At 59.9% G+C, this 19431-nt stretch overlaps 1 protein-coding gene across 4 annotated transcripts in view; it reads right to left on the reverse strand.

Moving 5' to 3' along the window:
* NLRC5 (NLR family CARD domain containing 5) overlaps positions 1-19431 on the reverse strand; it is an 82327-nt gene that overhangs the window by 29059 nt on the left and 33837 nt on the right. For 3 of the 4 annotated variants that reach the window (XM_045818381.1, XM_045818382.1, XM_045818384.1), the window contains exons 6-23: positions 16949-18620; positions 15778-15861; positions 15548-15631; positions 14095-14178; positions 13882-13971; positions 13224-13283; positions 11702-11767; positions 11130-11213; positions 9258-9341; positions 8242-8331; positions 6997-7065; positions 6100-6177; positions 5216-5299; positions 4756-4839; positions 3266-3355; positions 2439-2483; positions 1420-1527; positions 524-607 (exon numbers count right to left, since the gene is read on the reverse strand). In XM_045818381.1, the coding sequence (XP_045674337.1) occupies positions 524-607; positions 1420-1527; positions 2439-2483; positions 3266-3355; positions 4756-4839; positions 5216-5299; positions 6100-6177; positions 6997-7065; positions 8242-8331; positions 9258-9341; positions 11130-11213; positions 11702-11767; positions 13224-13283; positions 13882-13971; positions 14095-14178; positions 15548-15631; positions 15778-15861; positions 16949-18620 (3040 nt within the window). The remainder of the gene's footprint in view (positions 1-523; positions 608-1419; positions 1528-2438; positions 2484-3265; positions 3356-4755; positions 4840-5215; positions 5300-6099; positions 6178-6996; positions 7066-8241; positions 8332-9257; positions 9342-11129; positions 11214-11701; positions 11768-13223; positions 13284-13881; positions 13972-14094; positions 14179-15547; positions 15632-15777; positions 15862-16948; positions 18621-19431) is intronic. The other variant, XM_045818383.1, reaches the window with a different exon arrangement.

Below are 19431 nucleotides of genomic sequence, written 5' to 3' on the forward strand. Positions count from 1 at the left end.
AAAGGCTGACTGTCCCATTTACAGGGCCCAGCGAGGCCCAGTGAGTTCAAGTCCAAAGTTCCCTGTGTGAGGGCGACTCAGCCAGGACGCCTAGTTTTGAGTCCTGGCTTTGGTCACAGCCCCAGAGGTTCTGGGTGGGGGTGCCGGTCACCCAAAGGGGGATGCCCCAAGGTGGGGCCTTCAGAAGTGATAGGCCCAGGTGGGTGCCAGACAGGGTGGGGCCCCAGGCATGGAGGGGCCGATGGAGCCCCCGGGTGCCCTGAGTTGAGCAAGTGGGGGAGGTGTAGCCCCAGGCCCGGCACAGCCTCTCTGAGCAGGAGCAGCAAGGAGCTGGGCTACCAAGATCAGCGAGGCTTCTATTGATGGGCAGGGAGCTCCCGTGGGGCGGGGCTATGGGTCTGGTGGGACAGAAAGGACTCACCTGGGTTCTAATGGAAACACTGCCCTCCCGGGCCCCGCACTCCCCAGGTCACTGCGCAGATGCCTGCGCTGTGCCCTCTGGGGCTGCGCCCTCCTTACTTACTTGACTTCCAGGGGTCCTGGGCACTCCTCCAGAGTCTGACAGAGCCTGGTGAGGCTCGGGGGTTCCAGCTGACACTCTCTGAGGCTGCGAAGAGTCAGGCGGGCAGAGCAGGGGCTCAGAGAGGGCTCTCCCCTCCTCCCAAGAACGCTGCTCCCCAGGCTGCAGGCTGCTCCCCAACCGGCCACACTCTCCACCCCCAAGTCCCCCAGAGCCCCCGCTCCCCGAAGTCTGAACCTCTGAGTGTCCAGCTACCCTCCTCCTCCCCTAAGGGCTCCCCACCGAGTCCTGCCCTCGGAGTCCGGGCCACTGCGGCACCTCCCCTGGCCACATCAGCACCCTCTGGCTTTCCCTACTTGTCTCCCCGCCATCCCTCTCCGCCCTGCCTGGGTCTCCTCTTTCAACAGTGCAAACCCGGCCGGGCCTCTCTGGGGCCAAAAGCCCTCAGTGCCTCCCACTCTCTGAGGCCAACAGTGGAACCCCTTTTCCACGGCCTCACGCGCCCCCACGCTCCCTGAATAGGCTCCGGCCCCAACAGTCAAGTTTTCACTCCTCTGGGCCCCTGTGAGATCTGGCCAACCTGCCCGGACACCCATGCCCCCTGGGGACAACCCCAGCTTGGGGAGGAAATCGAGGCCAGGAGAGGGGAGGCGCCCAGCCAGGGTTGCACAGCCCCTCATGGCAAAGCCAGGGGTCTTCGGGGAGATCGGAACGCCGACAGCCAGCTCCGGGTGTCTGGCGCCGTGGTGCTCACACTCAGTCCCTTCCTTTCCCCTTCTTTCAGCTTTTCTTCCCGCTCTCTCCCGGTCCCCAGTCTACCCCTCCCCCAGGCTCTCCTCACTCCCTGAGCCCCCACCCCATGGTGGTCACCCCAAAACAGGAAGTGAGTAAGACGGTACCAGAAGCTCCTGGGGGTGCAGGGCCGACCGAACCCCGAGGGCTGGGCTCTGGCTGGGAACACTAGCGAAAGCCCACTAGCCGACAGGTCCCTTGGAGTGCGGGGAAACCTTTTGAGAAGGAAGTTCAAATCATCCATATTGGAAGACGAGACTCAGCAGTCAGGGCTGGAAGGAACCCTCATGACAATCAAACCCCTCACTGTACAGATGGGGAAACTGAGGCCGAGGGCAGGGAAGCCACAGCGAGAAAAACAGCAGCTTACACCTGTCCAGGGAGGAGGCGCCTGGCCAGGTTAGGGGGAGCCAGGACAGAGCCCCTCCTGGATCTGATCACCGATGTGGCCTTTCCATGACTTTTATCTCCCTGAACCTCCAATCTTTTGGCCCCCAAAACCCAGAGGGTCCCCTGAAATAGAGACCCTAGACCAGGAAGTAAGGTCACCCCAGCCCTGGGCCCTCCCTGGTTCCAGCCAGCCACCGGGCACGGCGATGCCGTCTGTCCCCTGTCACGTCAGCCCAGCCAGCCCCACCTTAGGGGGCTCCTACGTCTGCCAACCTCGCACAGGAAACTGGGGTGCCCCACTAGGGGGCAGCCGGGGACATCTGCGGAAAACTAACTATTGTTCGTTGTTTACAACAGCGATATGGAAACTTCTGCAGAGCATCAACGGTTTTTGCAACACGAGCCTCAGAGCGGGAAAGGTCAGCGAGTCACATGAAGCCCGAGGTCTGCAAAAGTCCCCGAGGGGCAGGACCCAGTGTTCCTTCTTCCTGTTCACAGAGCCGCCCCCTGTGAGCACCTGCTCTGCTGTGGCATCGAGCACCCACCCCTCCCCCCCCCCCCGTCTGCACTGGCTTCTTCCAAGAGAGATTTAAGGCAGCTGATCACTGCACATTCATATGAGGGGGTGCAGCTTACTCGAGAGCTGGCAGTGGGCCTGGGGTGGGGGGCTCTTGCAGGAAATGGGGACCACAGGGAGAGGGGAGCCCACCTCCCCCTCGGAGCTCTCCGTCCTCACCTGGTTCTTCCGTCACCTCTCAAGATGACCTGTTGGCTGTCGAAGCTGCAGGCAGAGAGGAGGCAGCCATTAGAGAGGAGGCGAGGAGCCCGCTTCCCAGGAAGGGGCAAGAGAGCAGACTGGCCAGGGCCAGGGGGCCTGGGGGAGGACCGTGTTCCCAGCACATGCCACTAGAACTCTACTGACAACCACCACGTGTCCTATGGCATGTGCAGCGCATGCCAGCGACATGACCTCCTTTGCCTCTCACGCTACCACTGTGAGAGAAAGAAGTATCCTTATCCCCATTTCACAGATGAGGAAACTGAGGTGGGAGAGGCTCAGCGAGCAACTCAAAGCCACACTGCAGGGCAGGGCTGAGCCCGGGCTTGAACCCGTGTCTACCATCACACCTCCCACTCTTGGGAGGGGAGGGCGAGGAATGGCTTCCTGTGAAAGTGTGGACGATCCGCACCAGGTGTCCCGGAGCTGTGGGGCTGGGGGCCTTTTCCCTTCTGCAGTCTTGTCAGCTCCAGGGACCCCACAATGAAAGCAGGTCCCTGAGCATTCAGTGGGCACAAGGGAGCTCCCAGCTTTCTTCAAAGTGGCCCAGAACAATCCAGACAGTGAGTAAGAGGGTCAATGGGTTGTGTCTCATGGAGGAATCTGAGTGTCTCTGGGGCTCCACCCATCCATCCATCCATTCATCCGTTCATTCAGCAGACACCCATCACACGTGCACCGACTGGGCATCCCGCAGGCCGTGAGGATGCTCCACCGTGAATGCAGCAGATGGGGCGGGGTGGGGGGTGTGGCGGGAACTGAGGGGGGCCCAGAGGCGCACTCACCTGATGTCCAGGTGGTGCACCCACTGCACAGAAGAGAAGCACCAGGCCAAGCTGAACACGGTGTCCAGAGACAAGCCGTTCTCGCTGAGACTGCAGAATCGCAGGGGTGGTGTTACAGGGCCGCCCAGGACTTTCAGAAACCCCCTGTCTGTGGTCAGAGCACCGGGGTTGGGGGGAGGGCTGCCCCTGACTCCAGACGATGGAACTCACTGAATTCTGGATGGTCAGAGGGCCTCTTCCAACTCTACCGACAGGGAAACTGAGGCCCATATGGCAGCCAGGTGGTGCCCTCAGTTACAAGACATACTGGTGACAGAGCTGAGATTAGAACCCAGCGGTTCCCTCTGTCGGTGATGAATGTGGGGAACACTTTTAGGAGGGGTGGTGCCCAGGGACAAAAGAAAATGGAGGGGCCTCTTGCTCAAAAAGCAGGAACAAAGGAGTTCCTTTCCTTCCTAATCTGTCAGTCTGTCATGATGGTTTTGATTCGCCAATGACACAGTCTTCAGGACGGGGGTCCTGGTCCGTGACTGCAGAGGCTCACAGGCCCTGAGTCAAACCAGGAGTTCACAATACCGAGAAGATCACGTGGGGGTTTGCTGCAATCAGCATGTAATTTGCCTGCAGGGGTGAGGCCCTCCCCGCCACCCAGGTCCAGGTCCCCTGCACTGAGGCAACCTCCCTTCCTTCCCAGGATCCCAGTGAGACTGTTCAGCAGGAAGGGCCCTCGGGCCACAGCCCTCATCCTAAGGCTGCAGACGAAATCCACCCCCTGCACAGGTCACGGGTTAACTGGCTGGCAGGGGCTCGGAGAGCTGCTGGAACCTGCCTGAGGCCACACAGGAAACCCAGGGCCTGTGGCCTCTCCCCGCAGCTCCTCTCACTCTGTCCCAGAAGGGGGGTGGGGAAGGGATGTGGGGACCAAAGCCACAGGGCCCAGGAACTCCGGTCTGCCTGCTCAGGCAGAGTCTGGGGGCTCCTACCAGAGTCCCCCTCCCACGCTGAAGATCTCCCCTGTCTCTGCCAGGTGCTCAGCGCCCTCCAGACGCCCTGGGCGCCCTGCCTGCATGTCCTGTGCGGTCTGAACCCGCCCTGCCTGCCTGTCAGCCAGCTCACTCCTTATCAAACAGCCCCGCCCTGCACCCGAGGGCTAGGATGGCTGCCAGCCTTTCCACTCATCAGCTCCTGCTCCCCACCACGCCCGCCTTGCCCCAGGCAACCGGGGCCTCCTAGAGGCAGGTTCCAGAAGGGAGACCTTACATCAGAAGCTGGATCTTTGAGTCTCTATTTTAATGAGAATCACACCCCTTACTGAGCACCGAGCAAGAGTCAGGGAGTAGGCCAGTTTTCTTGTTTAATCTTGGGCACAACCTCAGGACAGAGTGAGATGGGAAGACACAGGAGGAATGCCCCCCCCACCCCGCCCCCCGGAAACATCCCCTCCTTCTGAGGAGGACGAGCCTCAGAGGCGTTGCCCAGGCCTTACTCACTTCAAGGACTGCAGCGAGCCCAGTGTTGGGAGACACCACAACAGCTGGTCCACACCTTGGTCCCCCAGAGCATTACCTGATAAGCTGGGAGGGGGGCAGAGGGAGAACAGGTTAGTGGAGGGAGGGGTGGGGACGGGCAGGAGCTCTGTCTCTCCACCCTACACCATCTCTCCTCTCCTCCTGAAACTGGGCTGCCAGGCCAGATCTTAGCAGGTCGCTCTGGGTCCGCTGGGGTCTCCCCCAGGGTCTTTATCCCAAAGTGTGTGACCCCGAGGGGGTCAGGGAGGGGCTTCAGAGGGAGTCAAACGAGAAGGACCTTCATCTAGTGGGGAGAGGCAGGACTTTCACCATACTCTTTAGGGGGTTCCGGACTGCAGCAGGAAAAGAACCGCTGATCTAAATCTTCAAAACCAAACCCGACGACACCCACAAGCTGATTAGCCCAGGAGCAGCCACTCACTCGAGGTGGCCCCAGCAGCAGCTTTCTTTCAGCTCGGCGAGGAGCTGCTCTAGGTGCTCAGCTTGCAAACCGCAGTGCACCAGCCTGCAGAGGACAGAACCACAGCCCTGCAGCCACGCCCTGCCCGGCGGAGGCCACAGCCGCCGCCCCAGACACACAGGCAGAGGGCAAGGCTTGCAGGAGAGGGCTGGGACGCATCTGGCACTCAGACAGACAAAGAGAGTCCAACACACAACACACTGATGGTCACAACCCACAGGCAGAGAAGAACCAGAGAGTCAGAGACACAGACAGAGAGACCAGGATGGACAGACCCAAGGTGTCGGGGGTGGGGGGGGGGGACAGGGAGAAGAGAGCAGACAGATGCACATTCAAATGCACACACACATGGTGCCAGAGGAAGGCAGACAGACAATGAGACAAGGGCCACGGAAAATGAGACGGATGAGGACTGAGAGAGATAGTCAGACTGGGAGGGAGCCACAGAGGGACAGAGAGTAAGAGAGAGGGCCAGTACCGATGAGTGCCCTGGGGGGCCGAGCTGAACCTCCAAGCCCAGGACCCAGGATCTGAAAAGAAGGGGCTGCAAGCTCCCCATCCTCTCCATCCAGAGTTCCCACAACCCCTCAGCGACCGGAGGTTGGGGGCACTAAGGGGACGGGGTCACCGGGTAAGGAAGGTGAGTGCGGGGGCTGCCTTGTGAGCCCCACCTGTGGTGGGCTGGGCAGGAGAGGTGAGAGGCCGGGAAGCCAGGCCCCGGCTGCTGGGCACAGCAGGTCGGGTCCTCCAGGGAACACCTCCTGGCTGGGGGCTGGGGACAGGCTTTGTGCAGAGGAAGGGAGGAGGCTGGACCCACACCCGAGCCCTGCAGGTCATCACTGTACCTGACCCTTGGGGAGCACGGGGTCAGCTCAGAGGGCATCGGGAACGTGAGGGTGTCAGGAAACATGGCAGGGAGACACCTGGGGAGACACACAGCAAGGCCAGGCTGGCTGAGCAAACGCCTCGCCCGCTGTCTCCAAAGTGCATCCTCAGCCTCGCTCCCCACCATCCAATCTGTACACGGGCCTGGAGAGAGCCAGACCTTGGCTCCAAGCGGGCTTCTCTGCTTGCTGGCTGCGTAACTGGGGCAAATCGCTTAGGCGCTTACTGGGAGCGTGTATGCGAATGCTCTCAGTCTGGTGCTTGGTGCTCAGTTAGTACGCACTCAGTTCACCTTGGCTGTTAGCATCATTAACCCCATCCTCCTCCTCCTCCTCCTCAGTGCCTTCAGAGACGTCAGCTTCAGCTTCAAGCAAGTCTCCGAAAGCTCAGACGCTACAGAAGACCTTGCAGGTGGACACTGAGGAGCAAAGGGCTGAGTCTCTACCTGTGTGCTGGGCTGGGGCAATCCAGGAAGGCACCTTGGAGGAGGCCAACACTCTCTAAAGGGTCCTTGTGACTAAGGCAGCCAGAAGTTCTGACCAAAATCAGTGCATAGGCCAGGCGGCCCTGTGGGTTCAGGCCAAAGGGCCTTGTCCTCTCTGGCCGCTCCACCCCTGCCCCAGAGTGCCCCCCACCCTGAATCACAGGGCTCACTCAGGCTCCACCAGGGAAATGGGGCAGCGGTTTGCCCTTTGACCCTCCCCATAGGGCTGCACCCCCCTCTAAGCCTGCTGGCTGGCAGAGCCTCTGTGACTTTGCCAAGGTCCCCTGGCAGTTGAGTGGCACTGCGCAGCTTGGGGGGCCAGGGAGAGGGTGGCACTGGGCCAGGGTGGGGCGGGACAGCACTGAGGCCCTACCTCTTCTGGGTCACCTTCTGCTGCTCCAGCGCTGGGGCAAACGTGAGGACCACGGTTTTGTGCTTGAGGCTGCAGAGAGAAAAGAGGGAGGAAGCAAGAGGCTTATGGGGTCCCTGCTGCTCCGTGTCATGTTTCAGCTCAGCCTGGAGGGACCTCCAAGGTGCCGTCCCCAAGCCTTGAGCTGCGGTCCTTCCCCCAGACCCTCCCCCGACTTCCTCGGAGCTTCCGGGAGCCCGAAGTCTTTCCTCCACAGAGATTTCACAGACTCATCAGCCCTCGTTTCCTGACAAGTCCTTGAAAGAAGACTTTAGTCTGTAGTCTCTCTGGTTTGGGCCTCAAACGGAATCTCTGCCTGTGCCCACTGGTGGCACCCATGGGTGGCACCCTCGGTGGAAGGTGCTCACCCAGCAGGGCGAGGTCACTGCCAGGTCAGGGGAATCCACACGAGGCTGCAGCTCACAGCCGCGCATCCCTAACCTCGCCTTGCAAACCAAACGTTACGTATATACTTTTCTCATGACAAAAGTCATCCTTCGCCCTGGCTGGCGTAGCTCAGTGGATTGAGCTCGGGCTGCGAACCAAAGCATTGCAGGTTCAATTCCCAGTCAGGGTACATGCCTGGGTTGCAGGCCACGGCCCCCAGCAACTGCACATTGATGTTTCTCTCTCTCTTTCTCCCTCCCTTCCCTCTCTAAAAATAAATAAATAAATTAATTAATTAATTAAAAAAGTCATACTTCATGGCCACGGAGAACTTAGAAAATACAGAAAAGTAAAAGGAACACGAAGGAAAATCACCCACGATCTCTCCCACATTCAACGACCACTGACGACATTTGGGAGTGGGTCCTTCACATCTTTGTTTTTTAATGCAGTGAATGTTCTTTCTTTCTTTTTTTTTTCTTAAAAACTGGGGTTAAAATGGCAAACTCTCTCCTAAAAGTTAGGTTTCCGAGGGGTAGACGCAGCAAGAGCAACGAAATGTTGATAGTTATTGGTGGGAACAGGATGTTCTGTTAGACTGTTCTTCCCCAGCTCTGAGTGTGTTTGAGAAGCTTTATTATAAACGTGACGAGTTCCAGCATTTACGTGCCCTTTAAATACCATTCCACGCTAACGCTGCAGCTGCACCGTGGCCTCAGCCCGTTCTGCCCTCTGGGGGCAGCCAGGACTGAGGCGGGTGGGGGAGCCGGGCGCCCCGGGCTGGAGGTGGGGCTGGGTGACGGGTGCCCGCTGCGTGCTCACCTGATGTGCAGGTCTGCCAGGGTCCGGCACGTGCTCAGGGCACTCAGCACGCCGTGTATCCCATCCACCGAGAGCCCGTTGTTGCTGAGGCTGTGGGGAGGTGGGGAGGGGGCAGCCATCAGCAGGCGGCTGAAGTCTCCAGCCCCGGGCAGCTCCAGCCCCCTCCTCCTGGCTCAGCAGCTGGATGGCTTCATTCCTGACATGTCCTGGGTGCTCAACCGGGGGTGGGGGGGTCTCAAAGGATTCTGGCCCACGCGGGTGAGCCAAGAGATGCCTGGCTCCCTTGCCCCGCTCAGAGGATAAGGTTCTCCAGCTGGAGCGACAAGAACCTACTCACTGGTTTCGCCTCTCTGAGCCTCGGTTTCCTGGCGTGTAAGAGAACCACCATTCAAAGCGCAATTAACACAAGGGGAGACCGAGGCTCAGAGACGTCACGTTCCTCTCCCCGGGGCACAAAGCTCCTCAGTGACAGGGCCGGGATTTCAGCACAGAGCCAAGCCCACAAACCAGCGACCCCACCTCAACACGCCCCCACCCCAGCCCCCACTTGGGGCTGAGACCCCCACGCATCCACCCAAGCAGCACCCCACTGCACCCCACGCAACCCCACCGCACATCCAACAGCTCACCCCCACCACCCACCCTTTCACCCCAACTCTGCGCCCCCACCCTACCACACCGCTCCCCACCCCAACATCCCAATCCAACACCCCACTGTTGCCTCGATGCAACACACCCCCACCCTGCATCCCATGCGCCACCCCCCCACCCCAGGCAGTTGTAAAAACCAGCTGGAACACAGGCCATGGGGTTTTAATAATGGGGACTAAGTGGCTCATGCCAGAGGCAAAAGCGATGCGTGGTGAGTCACCCCCAGGTCGCTGGAGTTGGGGGTAAGGAGGGGTGGTGGGGGCAGCTCCCTGGGTGACGGTGGGCACGGGGCTCAGAGGAGGCAGGGGCCGGCGGGGACTCTCCAGGGCCCTCCTGTGACCCAACAGAGGGCGGGCGGCACTCACTCCAGCCTCCGGGCGACGCGCCGCTGGGAGGCGGCCTGCACCACGAGTTGACAGCCTTTGTTCCCCAGCTGGTTCCCTGAGAGGCTGAGACAGAGGAGACCGCTTTCCTGGGCTGCTGGGGTGGGTCCCCCCTCAACCCTGGGCGCACAGGCGGCCCCTCACTGACTTAGCAAAGCATCCTTCCGGTTAGTGAACCTCCCTAACAACGAACATTGAAAGACAGCCTAAGGCCTGCTGGATGCTGTCCCAGGTGCTTCTGCAACGATTAGATTTTCAATCCTGGCAACCACCCCGTGAGGTAGGCACCAGCATTCTCCTCATCTCACGGAGTAAACTGAAGCACAGACTGGTGAGGGCACTTGCTCAAAGGTGGACCTGGGATTCGAACCCAGGCAGCCTGACGTCAAGGCCCCACCCACAACCATTTCCTTCCGCTGCAGCCTACATAATCACTGCCTGTGGTAAACTCCATGGTGAGAGGGGCCTGTGACTAGGGTCTGGGATCAGGGAAGGCTCCCCTGATGTCTGAGCTGCTTGCTAGAAAAACTAGGAGCTCAGCAGGCAAGGGGTGGGAGGGGTGGGTCACAGGAACAGGGTGAAGGCATGGTGAGGACCTGTGAGGGAGCCGGGACATCTGGGTGGAGGACTGAGGGGGGGGCGGGGCCAGGTGGGGTTTGGGGGGTTGGGAGCAGGTTCTGGGTCCCATGAGATTTTAGGATCGGGCCTTTGCCTGGAGCAGCGGGAGGGAGGGAAGGGGACAGGGAGCAGTGAAACGCAGTTGACACCGTACCGGGTAGAGGTGGCCAGGGAGTCAGCAGGGAGCCCAGGGAGGGGGCTGGTGGGTCATCCAGGTGACGGAGGAGGGCGGTGTGGGCTGGGGGTGTGGACGGGAAGAGGTCGGTTTGGAGAGCTGTGGAGGGCGCAGGTCGGCTGAGGATGATGGACTGGGTGTGGGGTGGGTGGAGCCGAGAGGGGGCTGGCCCACATACCCAGGTGGGTGATGGGGCCCTGGCTGTGGGTGACAGCACGGGGGGGGGGGGGGGGGGGCGGCAGGGGCTGGCTGGCGGCGGCCATGAGGGTGGAAGCATGTGAGCTGGGTAAACCCACCTTTTCTAATCTTGTCTTGGTTCTCCCGGTGGGCCGGGCCGGGGTATATAACTAGGCTTTAGTCGGCGAAGCCGCTTGCACCCACCCATGGTAACTTGGGGTGGGGCCCCTCCCCTCCAAACACACGCTGGCATTCCATCACCCCACCCTCACAGCCGTTTGACTCCTGGGTGGTCCTGGCAGGGGTCCCTCCCGGTGACATCACAGGACCTCCACCCACCTCCAAGCCCTTCTCTCAAAGGCTCCGCCCGGGAGCGGGGCATCATGGGAATTTCTCCAGCCAGAAAAGAGGCCGTCTCACTGCAGTCTGGGAGGAGCACAGGGTGAGGGGACCCCAGGGGCTATGGTTGGGAAGACAGATGTAGGTGTGGTGAGGTTTCTGCTTTGCCAGTCTCAGTGACAGTGGTCATGAGGATGAGGCCTGGAGTGAGACTGTTTGAACTTGAACCCGGGCCTGCACTCGCCCTAGCTGTGTGACTTTGAGTAAACGTCCCTGTCTGTGGCTCAACTTCCTCCTCTATAAAATGTGCACAATCGTGGCACTTAAGCCCTAGAGGTGGGAGGATTGCAGGAGAGGGTGCATGTAAATGCGCTTGGCACAGGGCAGGCGCTAAAATGCAGTAGCTCTTGTGATGGTCTGATTCCCTCCGGTTCTTGGTGAGGCGCCGTCCCCACACCATCCACCCCAAGCCGAGGCCTTTCCTGTACCCCACCCCGCCGCCTTCTCCTCCCATCTCCTGCCCCAGAGCCTCCCAAGATACTCACTCTACTTCGTCCAGGCGGGGGCCTTCCTGGAGCTGGGCTATGAGCATCTCCACATCAAAAACGGTCAGCTGACACTCCTGCAGCCTGGGGCGGGCGGGGCCGGAGGGGTTCAGGGCAAGAACTACAGGGCGCCTCCTCTGTCTCCTAGCCCCGCTGCTAGGCACGGGAGCCGGGGGAGCCAGGAGGCTGCCAGACCGGCTGGCTAATGCCGGCCCTGCTTCTCGGTAACTGGGGGACCTTGGATGGGGCGCTTCACCTGAGACTCAGTCTCCTCCTCTGTCAAGTGGGAATAACATGCATACTTTGCGGAATTTTCAGGAGTAACCAGGAGGTAATGGGTGTAAAATACCACAGTGCCCAGCACAAAGCAGGGGCCCATTAAATTATGGTTAATTATGTTCTTGTTATGCCAGATGCTCCCTGTTCAGGCCAGGGCGGGCAATTTGTGTCCTTTCCCTGCCCCTCACCTGCTTTTCCCTTTGTCCTCCCTGCTCCTGCTGTGCGTCCCCTGGGAAGGGACCCTCCACCCGGTCACATCCCTCCCCTTAAGGCAATAGATCCCGCTGCGGTACCTGAGGGTCAGGCTTCTCCTCTGAGCCTCTCTGCTCTGGCTGGCATTTCCCTGCAGCTCTGGGGATCTGGCAAAAACAAACCCAGCACTGGCCCGGGCTCAGGAGTCCAAGCTCTGCCGTTGGCCTCTAGGGGCTGAAGACTCCTTAGCACGACCCACCAAGAATGAGTAACAAAGACGGTTGCTTGAAGGTGCTGAAGGCATCATTCAGCAAAGCAGCAGGAGCCAAAGGTTTGAAGTCAAATGAAACCTTTATTCAAATTCTGGCTTGGCCATCTGTAGCTGTGTGGCCTCGGGCAAGTCACGCCACCCCTCTGAGCCTCCGTTTCCTCTGCTCTAGAATGAGTGGCAGTATCTGATGCATGGAGTGATGGAGGACTGAATGGGGTGACATGTGATCGAGTGTCCACCACAGGCACAGTGCTGTTGGGGAAGGGGCGATGGTCTCTGTAGACGCACCGTCTGGGGTTCAGAAGGTCAGGAGCAGGGACTGTACGTGGGTCAGGCTGTGAAAAGCCACCGCAACGCCAGGCTCTCTTCCATGGGGCCAGGGGCGGGCTGGGGGCTGTAGAGAGGCTGGGACACTGTGACCCAGGTTTTCACAGACCTGGAGATTAGTGCCATCCCACAGAACTTCCAGCGACGGTGGAGGTTTCTATATACTGAGCTACAAGTTATATAAGTTATATGTTTCTACAACTGTGCCACCCATTACCACAGCCATTAGCCGCCTCTGGCCACGGAGCATGTGAAATGTGGCTAATGTGACTGATGGGCTGCAATGTCCATTGTACTTAATGTTAAGTGATATCAACTTAAACAGCCACGTGTAGCTAGGGGCTACTGGGTGGGTATCACCTCACTAGACAGTCAGTGGTCCTACTGACTCATCGTATGGGTGGGGAAACCGAGGCTCAGAGTAGGGAGAGGACGTGCTCCAGGACACACAACGTCACCTGCCTCCGAGTCTGAGCTGGGCGTGGGGTGGGCAGGCACGGGTGGAACGGTCTTTCACGGAAAGCCAGCCTCCCTTTCTTTGCCCATCCAGGACTGGCCGAGCTGGGGTCCACGCACTGCCGGACTAGCCCGCACCTGAGTGCCAGCTGGGTGCCATGAGTGCTCTAAGAACTTTACATGTATTATGTCACTTAATTCTCAGAACAGCTCCAAGATGTAAGTATCATAATTGCCTCCCCCCCTTTTCTTCAGGTGGAAGACTCTCCCGCACATAGTAATACCACTGTAACTGTATCTTCATGCCTCCCTCTGCCCCCAGTCCAAGGGTCTGTGAGACTTCTGGGGGTGCTCCCTCGCACAGGGGCCCGATGTGGCCCAGAGATGCTGCAGGAAGCTCACGTCCTTCGCCAGCTCTGAGAAGTCACTCGCTTCTCGGGGCCGCAGCAGTGAGGAGAACCCCCACGCTGCAGCTCTCCCGAGCTCCCCCGGCCACCCTTCCCCACGACCTCCTGAAGCAAGATCACATCTCAGGACGAGTCCAGACCCGCCCCTCCCTCCCTTCTTACCCACGTGGCTCTGCAGCCGCCTCTGCTGGTGGGGACAGAAGGATGATGAGCTCCGTCTTCCTGCAGGGCCAAACACTGAGCCGTGAAACCCGTGGGCTGGAAACCAGCGTGGCACCCCCAGCCCACGCACCCCTTGCTGCCCCCAACGACCAGAGAAGGCTGATTTTGTGATTGACAGCAGAACAGAACTGGAAAAAGTGTTCCAGATCAGACACATAAAATAGTGACTGTGTCCTTGCGTGATGAATCCCGAGTGCCTCAAAAAGCCAGGAAAACAACTTTTACAAGATAATAACAATGAGCAACTGGGAGAGATTTTTAGGAGTGGCTGTGTTTTAGGACTGGGAGGCACAGCACGTAACCCCAGGACCCAAAACAGTTCAGCACCATGGAGAGCAATACGCAGCCGCATTCCTCGGGCCACGCCCATGCTTCCTAGATTTGTGGAGTCATTCCTTCCTCGTCTGTCAGCCTGTCCTTCTGTCTATTCATTCACTGCTTATTGAGCACCAGGTGCCAGGCCTGAGTGAGGCTCTGGACACACTGAAGTGAGTGAAACAGACTCACGCAGGTCCGTCTTGCAGACTAGGGGGCTCCTCTTTCTCCTCCCCCCTCTTCTGAAGGCCCTGAGCGTCAGGCGCCCAATCCTTCTGCTCACCTGACGTGCAGCGTCCTGATAGTCCGGCACGTGACCGCCGCTTTGGTCAAGCACAGTAGGGTCTCTACGGAGATGTTGTTCTGGCTCAGGCTGAATGATTGCGGCAAAGGCATCAGAAGTGAATCCCCTATCCCATGGGGCCCAGAGCTTTGCTCTCTCTCTCCCAGGTTGGAGGGTGACTCAGGCAGGGGCTCGGGTGGAAGGGCCGCTTACTCGAGCTTCTGGAGCCGTGGCAGGGCAGGGAGGACCTCCACGATTTGCAGCACCTCCTGGTCCTTGAGCTGGTTGTCCTGAAAGCTGCAGGGAGGCCAAGTCCCTCAGTCCTGGGGGAGGGGCACTTAGAAGCTCCAGTCGGTGGGTGACAGGCATGGCCACCCTCATGGGGCGGGGGGGACAGAAGGTGGGGCCCAGCATGAGCTGGTGACCGGTTCCACGGTATCCAACACGTCCAACTAGAAGGAGAGGCCCTCTGCTGGCCTCATGTCTGTTCTTGTCCAGTCCCTACGGGGGGTTCCTGTCTGGTGGCTCAAGGGATCCAGATGTGGGGCTGAAGGCTCATGAGGTGGGACGAGGAGACCCAGCAGACCTTGCTCTTGGGGACACAACTGGGATGCGCCTGAGGCCCAAGTTCATCGGCAGGGCTTTTTGGCTCCCAGGTGGTGAGCAGTCTAGACTGGAGTTCGGCAGAGGCCACTTTCAGCCTCAGCTCTGGCCCGGACTCCCCAGAGCCCCGGGCCAAAGGCATTCCTTCCTGACCTCACGTTCCTCACCAGCCAGATGGGGTCCACAGCCCAGCCCCGCCTGGGTTCCTAAGCTGGAGGGACAGAAGAACTGAGGAGCTCAAGGGCACCTTGTATGTGATCACTCTGGTCAGAAAAAGTGTTTGGAAAAACGGAACTTGTTGACCTTCACTTTTCTAATTATTGGGCACAACCTTAATCTTCTCTTCCACCACGCAGAGTAATCACACACGAAGACTCTCAGCAGAGGGGGCAGAGGGGACCGGGGCCCAGCTGATGCCCCGCTAAGCAAGAGGTGCACCCCAGTGCAGGGCTGCACCTGCTGGGATGAAGGGGTGCCTTTTCTAAATCTCACAAAGGTGCCAGCTTGCGTGGTTCTGCCAGGGAGCTGCTGGGGAGGTGCCCTGGCCCCACCCTCCTTGGGCCACTCATCACAGACACGGGGCAGGAGTATGTTTGGGCCTATGCACTTAGATGTGCACGTGGATCTAAGTGTGCGTGCACACGTGTGTGCCGCACATATGCACAGCTAAGATGTGCATGCACGTGGGGCAGGCATACACTTGTGAGCAGACAAGCGCATGCCCAGACACGTATGTGATGCATGCAGAAGTATGCATACATCTCACGCATGTGTGTGTCCCACAGTGCCAACACCTGCCTGCACACTGCCATCCCTCCTCCCGGGGTCACAGGCAGGGGAGAGGGGGCCTCACAACTCAAGTTCCTTCAAAATGGCCCCAAATATTGGATGACACAGGTACTTCTTTGGGGTCTTTAGGGTCCAGCCCCAGCTTGTTCTTGGGCTGATGCCTCCCCTCTTTCTGAGCTGCACTGAAGACCTACTGTCCAGACCCCACAGGACATGCAAGACCTGAGCAGTGACCTCTTCCCGCAGCCAGTGAGCCCTGCTGGACACCACTCACCTGACCTCTTCCAGGTACGGACAGAGGGGCAAAGCCTGAACCAGGTGCTGGATGCCTCGGGCAGTGATCTTACTTCCTGCTAACCTGCAGGGCAAGCAAAGATGGAGGGGGGAAATGGGGATGGGAAGTGGGGGTAGGCCCCAAATCCGCCCTGTGTGGGGTTGAGGGAAGGAAAGAGGGTCCCGGCACCCCCGGCTGAGGCTCCCTCTCGGTTCCAAGTCCTGGCTCACCCCAGCTTCTTCAGGCTCCTCATTGTTGGCAAGCTCCTGGAGAGGGCTTCGGCGAAGGCATCCCCACACCTCCTGCTCTTAAAGCTGCCACAGGAAGAGGCAAGGCGGCAAGTGATCAGTGCTGGGCAGGGCTGGAGGTCATGACCCACCTATCTCCGACAGAAGGAACTGAACCCAGTCACGTTAATAGTAGTAGTTGTTGTTGCTGTTGTTGAAATGGATGCAGTCGTAACGAATACATGTCATGGCAGAGACTGCTAACTGTCCACCAATACCCATCCTCCATACACGGAGCTACAACTGGGAACGCGGTTTCCCAGCAAGGGACGGCATTTCCCAGCCATCGTTTGTGGCTCAGTGTGGCCAAATGACCACGTTCTCACCACTGGAATGCGAGCGGACAGATGCACCCTATTTCTGGGACTGGGCTTGTCTAATGCATGCTTTCTCTTTTCCTACCCCCCCCTGCCCCGCCCAGGCCAGAGCACAGATGTGCCCATGAGTCAGCTCTGACCATGCACACCAATGCACCCAAGAAGATGACGGAGCAATGAGGGAAGGAGCCAGGTCCTTGCGTGACCGCTTGGAGCTGAGCCATCCCCTCTGGCCTGGACTCTGAGTCTCCCGTGAGAGTGAAAGGAAACGCTCCCTTATTTAATCCACTGCGTTTCGGGAGGGGGGTGGGAGGTTCTCTGTTCCTGCAGCTTAGCCTCTTCTCCAGCCAGTACACATACTGAGCCTTTGCTGTGTGCCAGGGGTGTGCTAAAAAGAGTTTTTCGTGCCTCATTTCACAGCAGCCCTAGGAAGTAGGCATTATGACTGACTCATTTTCAGGAGGAAGAAACTCAGACTGAGAGGTGGAATCATCTGCCCGGAGTCACCCAGCCCCCGGCAGCACAGCCTGAACCACAGGCCCCAGCCCATGACGGAGAGAGGAGCACTGGTGGTCCAGACGCCGTGACAGGAGGAGAGCCAGCTTGGACCTCAGGGGTCCTGGCGAGGCACGGCGCTCCCTCGCTGCGTCCCGGGCTAAGGGAGGGATGGAAGGGCCTGTCTACTCTGATACTCAAGATTCTTATTCAGCCTCCAAGCAGGGGGCTGCCAGACTGGCTGGCCCCACATGCCCACGAGTCCAGTTCCCTCCCCGGTCCTGCCCTGCCCTTCCTCTCACCTGAGATTCTCCACCTGCCCACAGCCTGCCAGGGCCTCAGGGCAGCAGGGCTCCAGGGGACAGCCCTCAAAGGCCAGGTGGATGGGGGCATCCCTGTGCTCCAGGATGTTGGTCAGGGCAGCCAAGTCGGTGTAGGTCAGCAGGAAGTTGTGGAAGGGAAGGTCGTAGGGGAGGCTGCGGGCGGTGAGGCTGGCCAGCTCAGGCTCCTGCGTCTCACCCACACAGTGACACAGCTCTATAACCTTCGGCCCCGTGAGCCTGCGGGTGGCCAGCTTCTTCAGTGCCTGTAGGACTTCGGCCTGCCTGGAGGCCACCCACGCCTCGCCCCGCTGCGTCAGGTGGTTGAGGAAGGGTCGGCAGGCACGGGATGCCAGGCCCGCCAGGAAGGTGGGGACGTGGTCTAAGAGCCCCAGTCTCGCCTTGGTCCGCAGCACCCAGCGAGAGTTGAGGGTGACGTGGCGGGCGAGCACGCTCTTCTCCACGCTGGGGCTGACCATCAGGTGCAGGGCAGCGAAGAACTCCTGCAGGCTGAGGTGGGTGAAGGCATAGCCTATCTGCTGCTGCCTGGGGCCCGTGCAGACATTGAAGGAGGTCAGCAGGCCCAGGGCAGCCCCGAAGGCCATCACGGATGGAGGAATGTCTGTGGCAGAGAAGATCACCTTCCCTATCTCCAGGGCCTCCAGGGCCACCTCCGCAAGGCCCATCAGGGAGTCGGTAGCCCGGGGCCCGTGGGGACTGAGGGCGAGCACCATCTGCACGTAGCTCTGAGTCACGGTGGGCAGGAGGGCCTCGGACTGGCCCGGAGACAGGCCCGGGAGCAGGTGGCGGAGGCAGAGGCAGGTGACTCGGCACAGGGCGGGCACCGCGCACATGCGCCGGAGACGCCCGTTGGCCCGCAGCTCCTCCAGGGCCGCCTCCTGCAGCGGCTCGGTGCCGAAGAAGCGGCCCACGTACTCCTCCACCCGAGGCCCGTCAAAGCCCCACATGTGGATCGTGGCGGCCTCCGTGGGCAGGCAGTCCGGCAGCTTCCCTGGACGGGAGGTGGCCATGATCCTGCAGCCGGGCAGCAGCGTCCCTCGGCAGAGGCCGGAGAAGAGGGCAAGGGCCGGGCCTGGGGCCTTGGGGCCAGCCCTGCCGGAGCAGGGATGCAGGGCTTCCTCCAGCCCGTCAAAGATGAGCAGCACCCCGCTGGCGTTCTCCTCCAGGTACTGGAAGACAGCGTCGGAGCCCGCCTCGGGGCTTAGGTACACGTCGAACAGGAGCTGAGGCAGCGTCAGGACGCTCGTGATCAGGTTGAGCTGGCGGAACTCGAAAAGGAACAGGGCCTGGAAGCGGTCCAGCTGGCCGTCGGCCCACCTCTGGCAGAGCCAGCGGGTCAGGGTGGTCTTGCCCATGCCGGCCTTCCCCAGGAGCACCGTCACCCTCGGGCCCTTGTCAGTCCTGGTGTTGAACAGGTCCTGGAGGCTCACGTCCATGCCGTCTTCTGCCCTGGGGCTCCCCATGGAGGCCCCCTCCTGAGTGTTGAAGGGTGCGGTGGCCCGGCCCCACTGCAGGATCGTGGGGATGTAGGCCTGGTGGAAGGCGAGGGGCTGCCCTGGCCCGGGGAGCTTGCCGTCACAGCGCTGCTGGGCGGACGTCCTCAGCAGCTGTAGGTACCTCCTGGCCAACTCTGCTGGGGGCAGGAAGATGGCGTGAGGGCAGGAGACCTCCCCAGCCCCCAGCCTCCCCGCCCCAGTCCTGGCTATTGGGAGTCTGCAGCCTTGGCTGTGTATATGCGGAGGGGGGCTGGCAAGAGCACATGGGGACTCGTGTGCCACCCAAATCCCAGGGAGGAGTTGTTTCTGCAGAAGCGGAGTCTCTGGCAGCCATTTAAACAGGATGTCTGGCGGGGAAGTGTGGATCACGGTTTTCTTTGCTTTGCAAAGACATAGGTGGTGTAAAGTTTTTAACAAGATGCAGAAGGGAAAAGGGGTACTTCTGATCAGAAGAACAACCTCCCCTGGGACATCTGAGTAATATGGGTTCCTCCCCAGTATTTCAGTTCTGCAACGTCCAGGGACGAGGGCTAACAACCTGTGAGTGCAGGCACTGACCAATCAGAACGGTGGGAACTGTGACGGTGCTCCTGGGAGCTGGGCCCCTACTGTTCCAGGGGATGACTTTTGAAATGCTGAGTCATTGGGAGACCTCAGGTGGCCCAGGGAAAGGACTGGGGACACTGCTGGGGGACCCAGGAGCCCTGCCGGGGGACCCGAGGTGGTAGTCTGTTTTATATCCGTGTGAATCTTCTGACTGCCTGTGAATCCTTTGGCTATCCCCATGGGTGTTGGGTTTCCCAGCTGGTGGGACAACTGGCAGAGAGCAAAGACTCTTATGGACAACTGGTGGGAAATGAGAGAAGTTCTGTCTCTCCTACTTCCCCTGGCCCGGCCAGTGCTCAGCAGCCTCCATGTCCCCCCATGGGTCCCAAGGGCTTCTGCTTT

This window comes from Phyllostomus hastatus, unplaced genomic scaffold, assembly GCF_019186645.2.
Source record: "Phyllostomus hastatus isolate PE091 unplaced genomic scaffold, TTU_PhHast_1.1 phas_scaffold_345, whole genome shotgun sequence".
NCBI classification, from domain to species: Eukaryota; Metazoa; Chordata; class Mammalia; order Chiroptera; family Phyllostomidae; genus Phyllostomus; species Phyllostomus hastatus.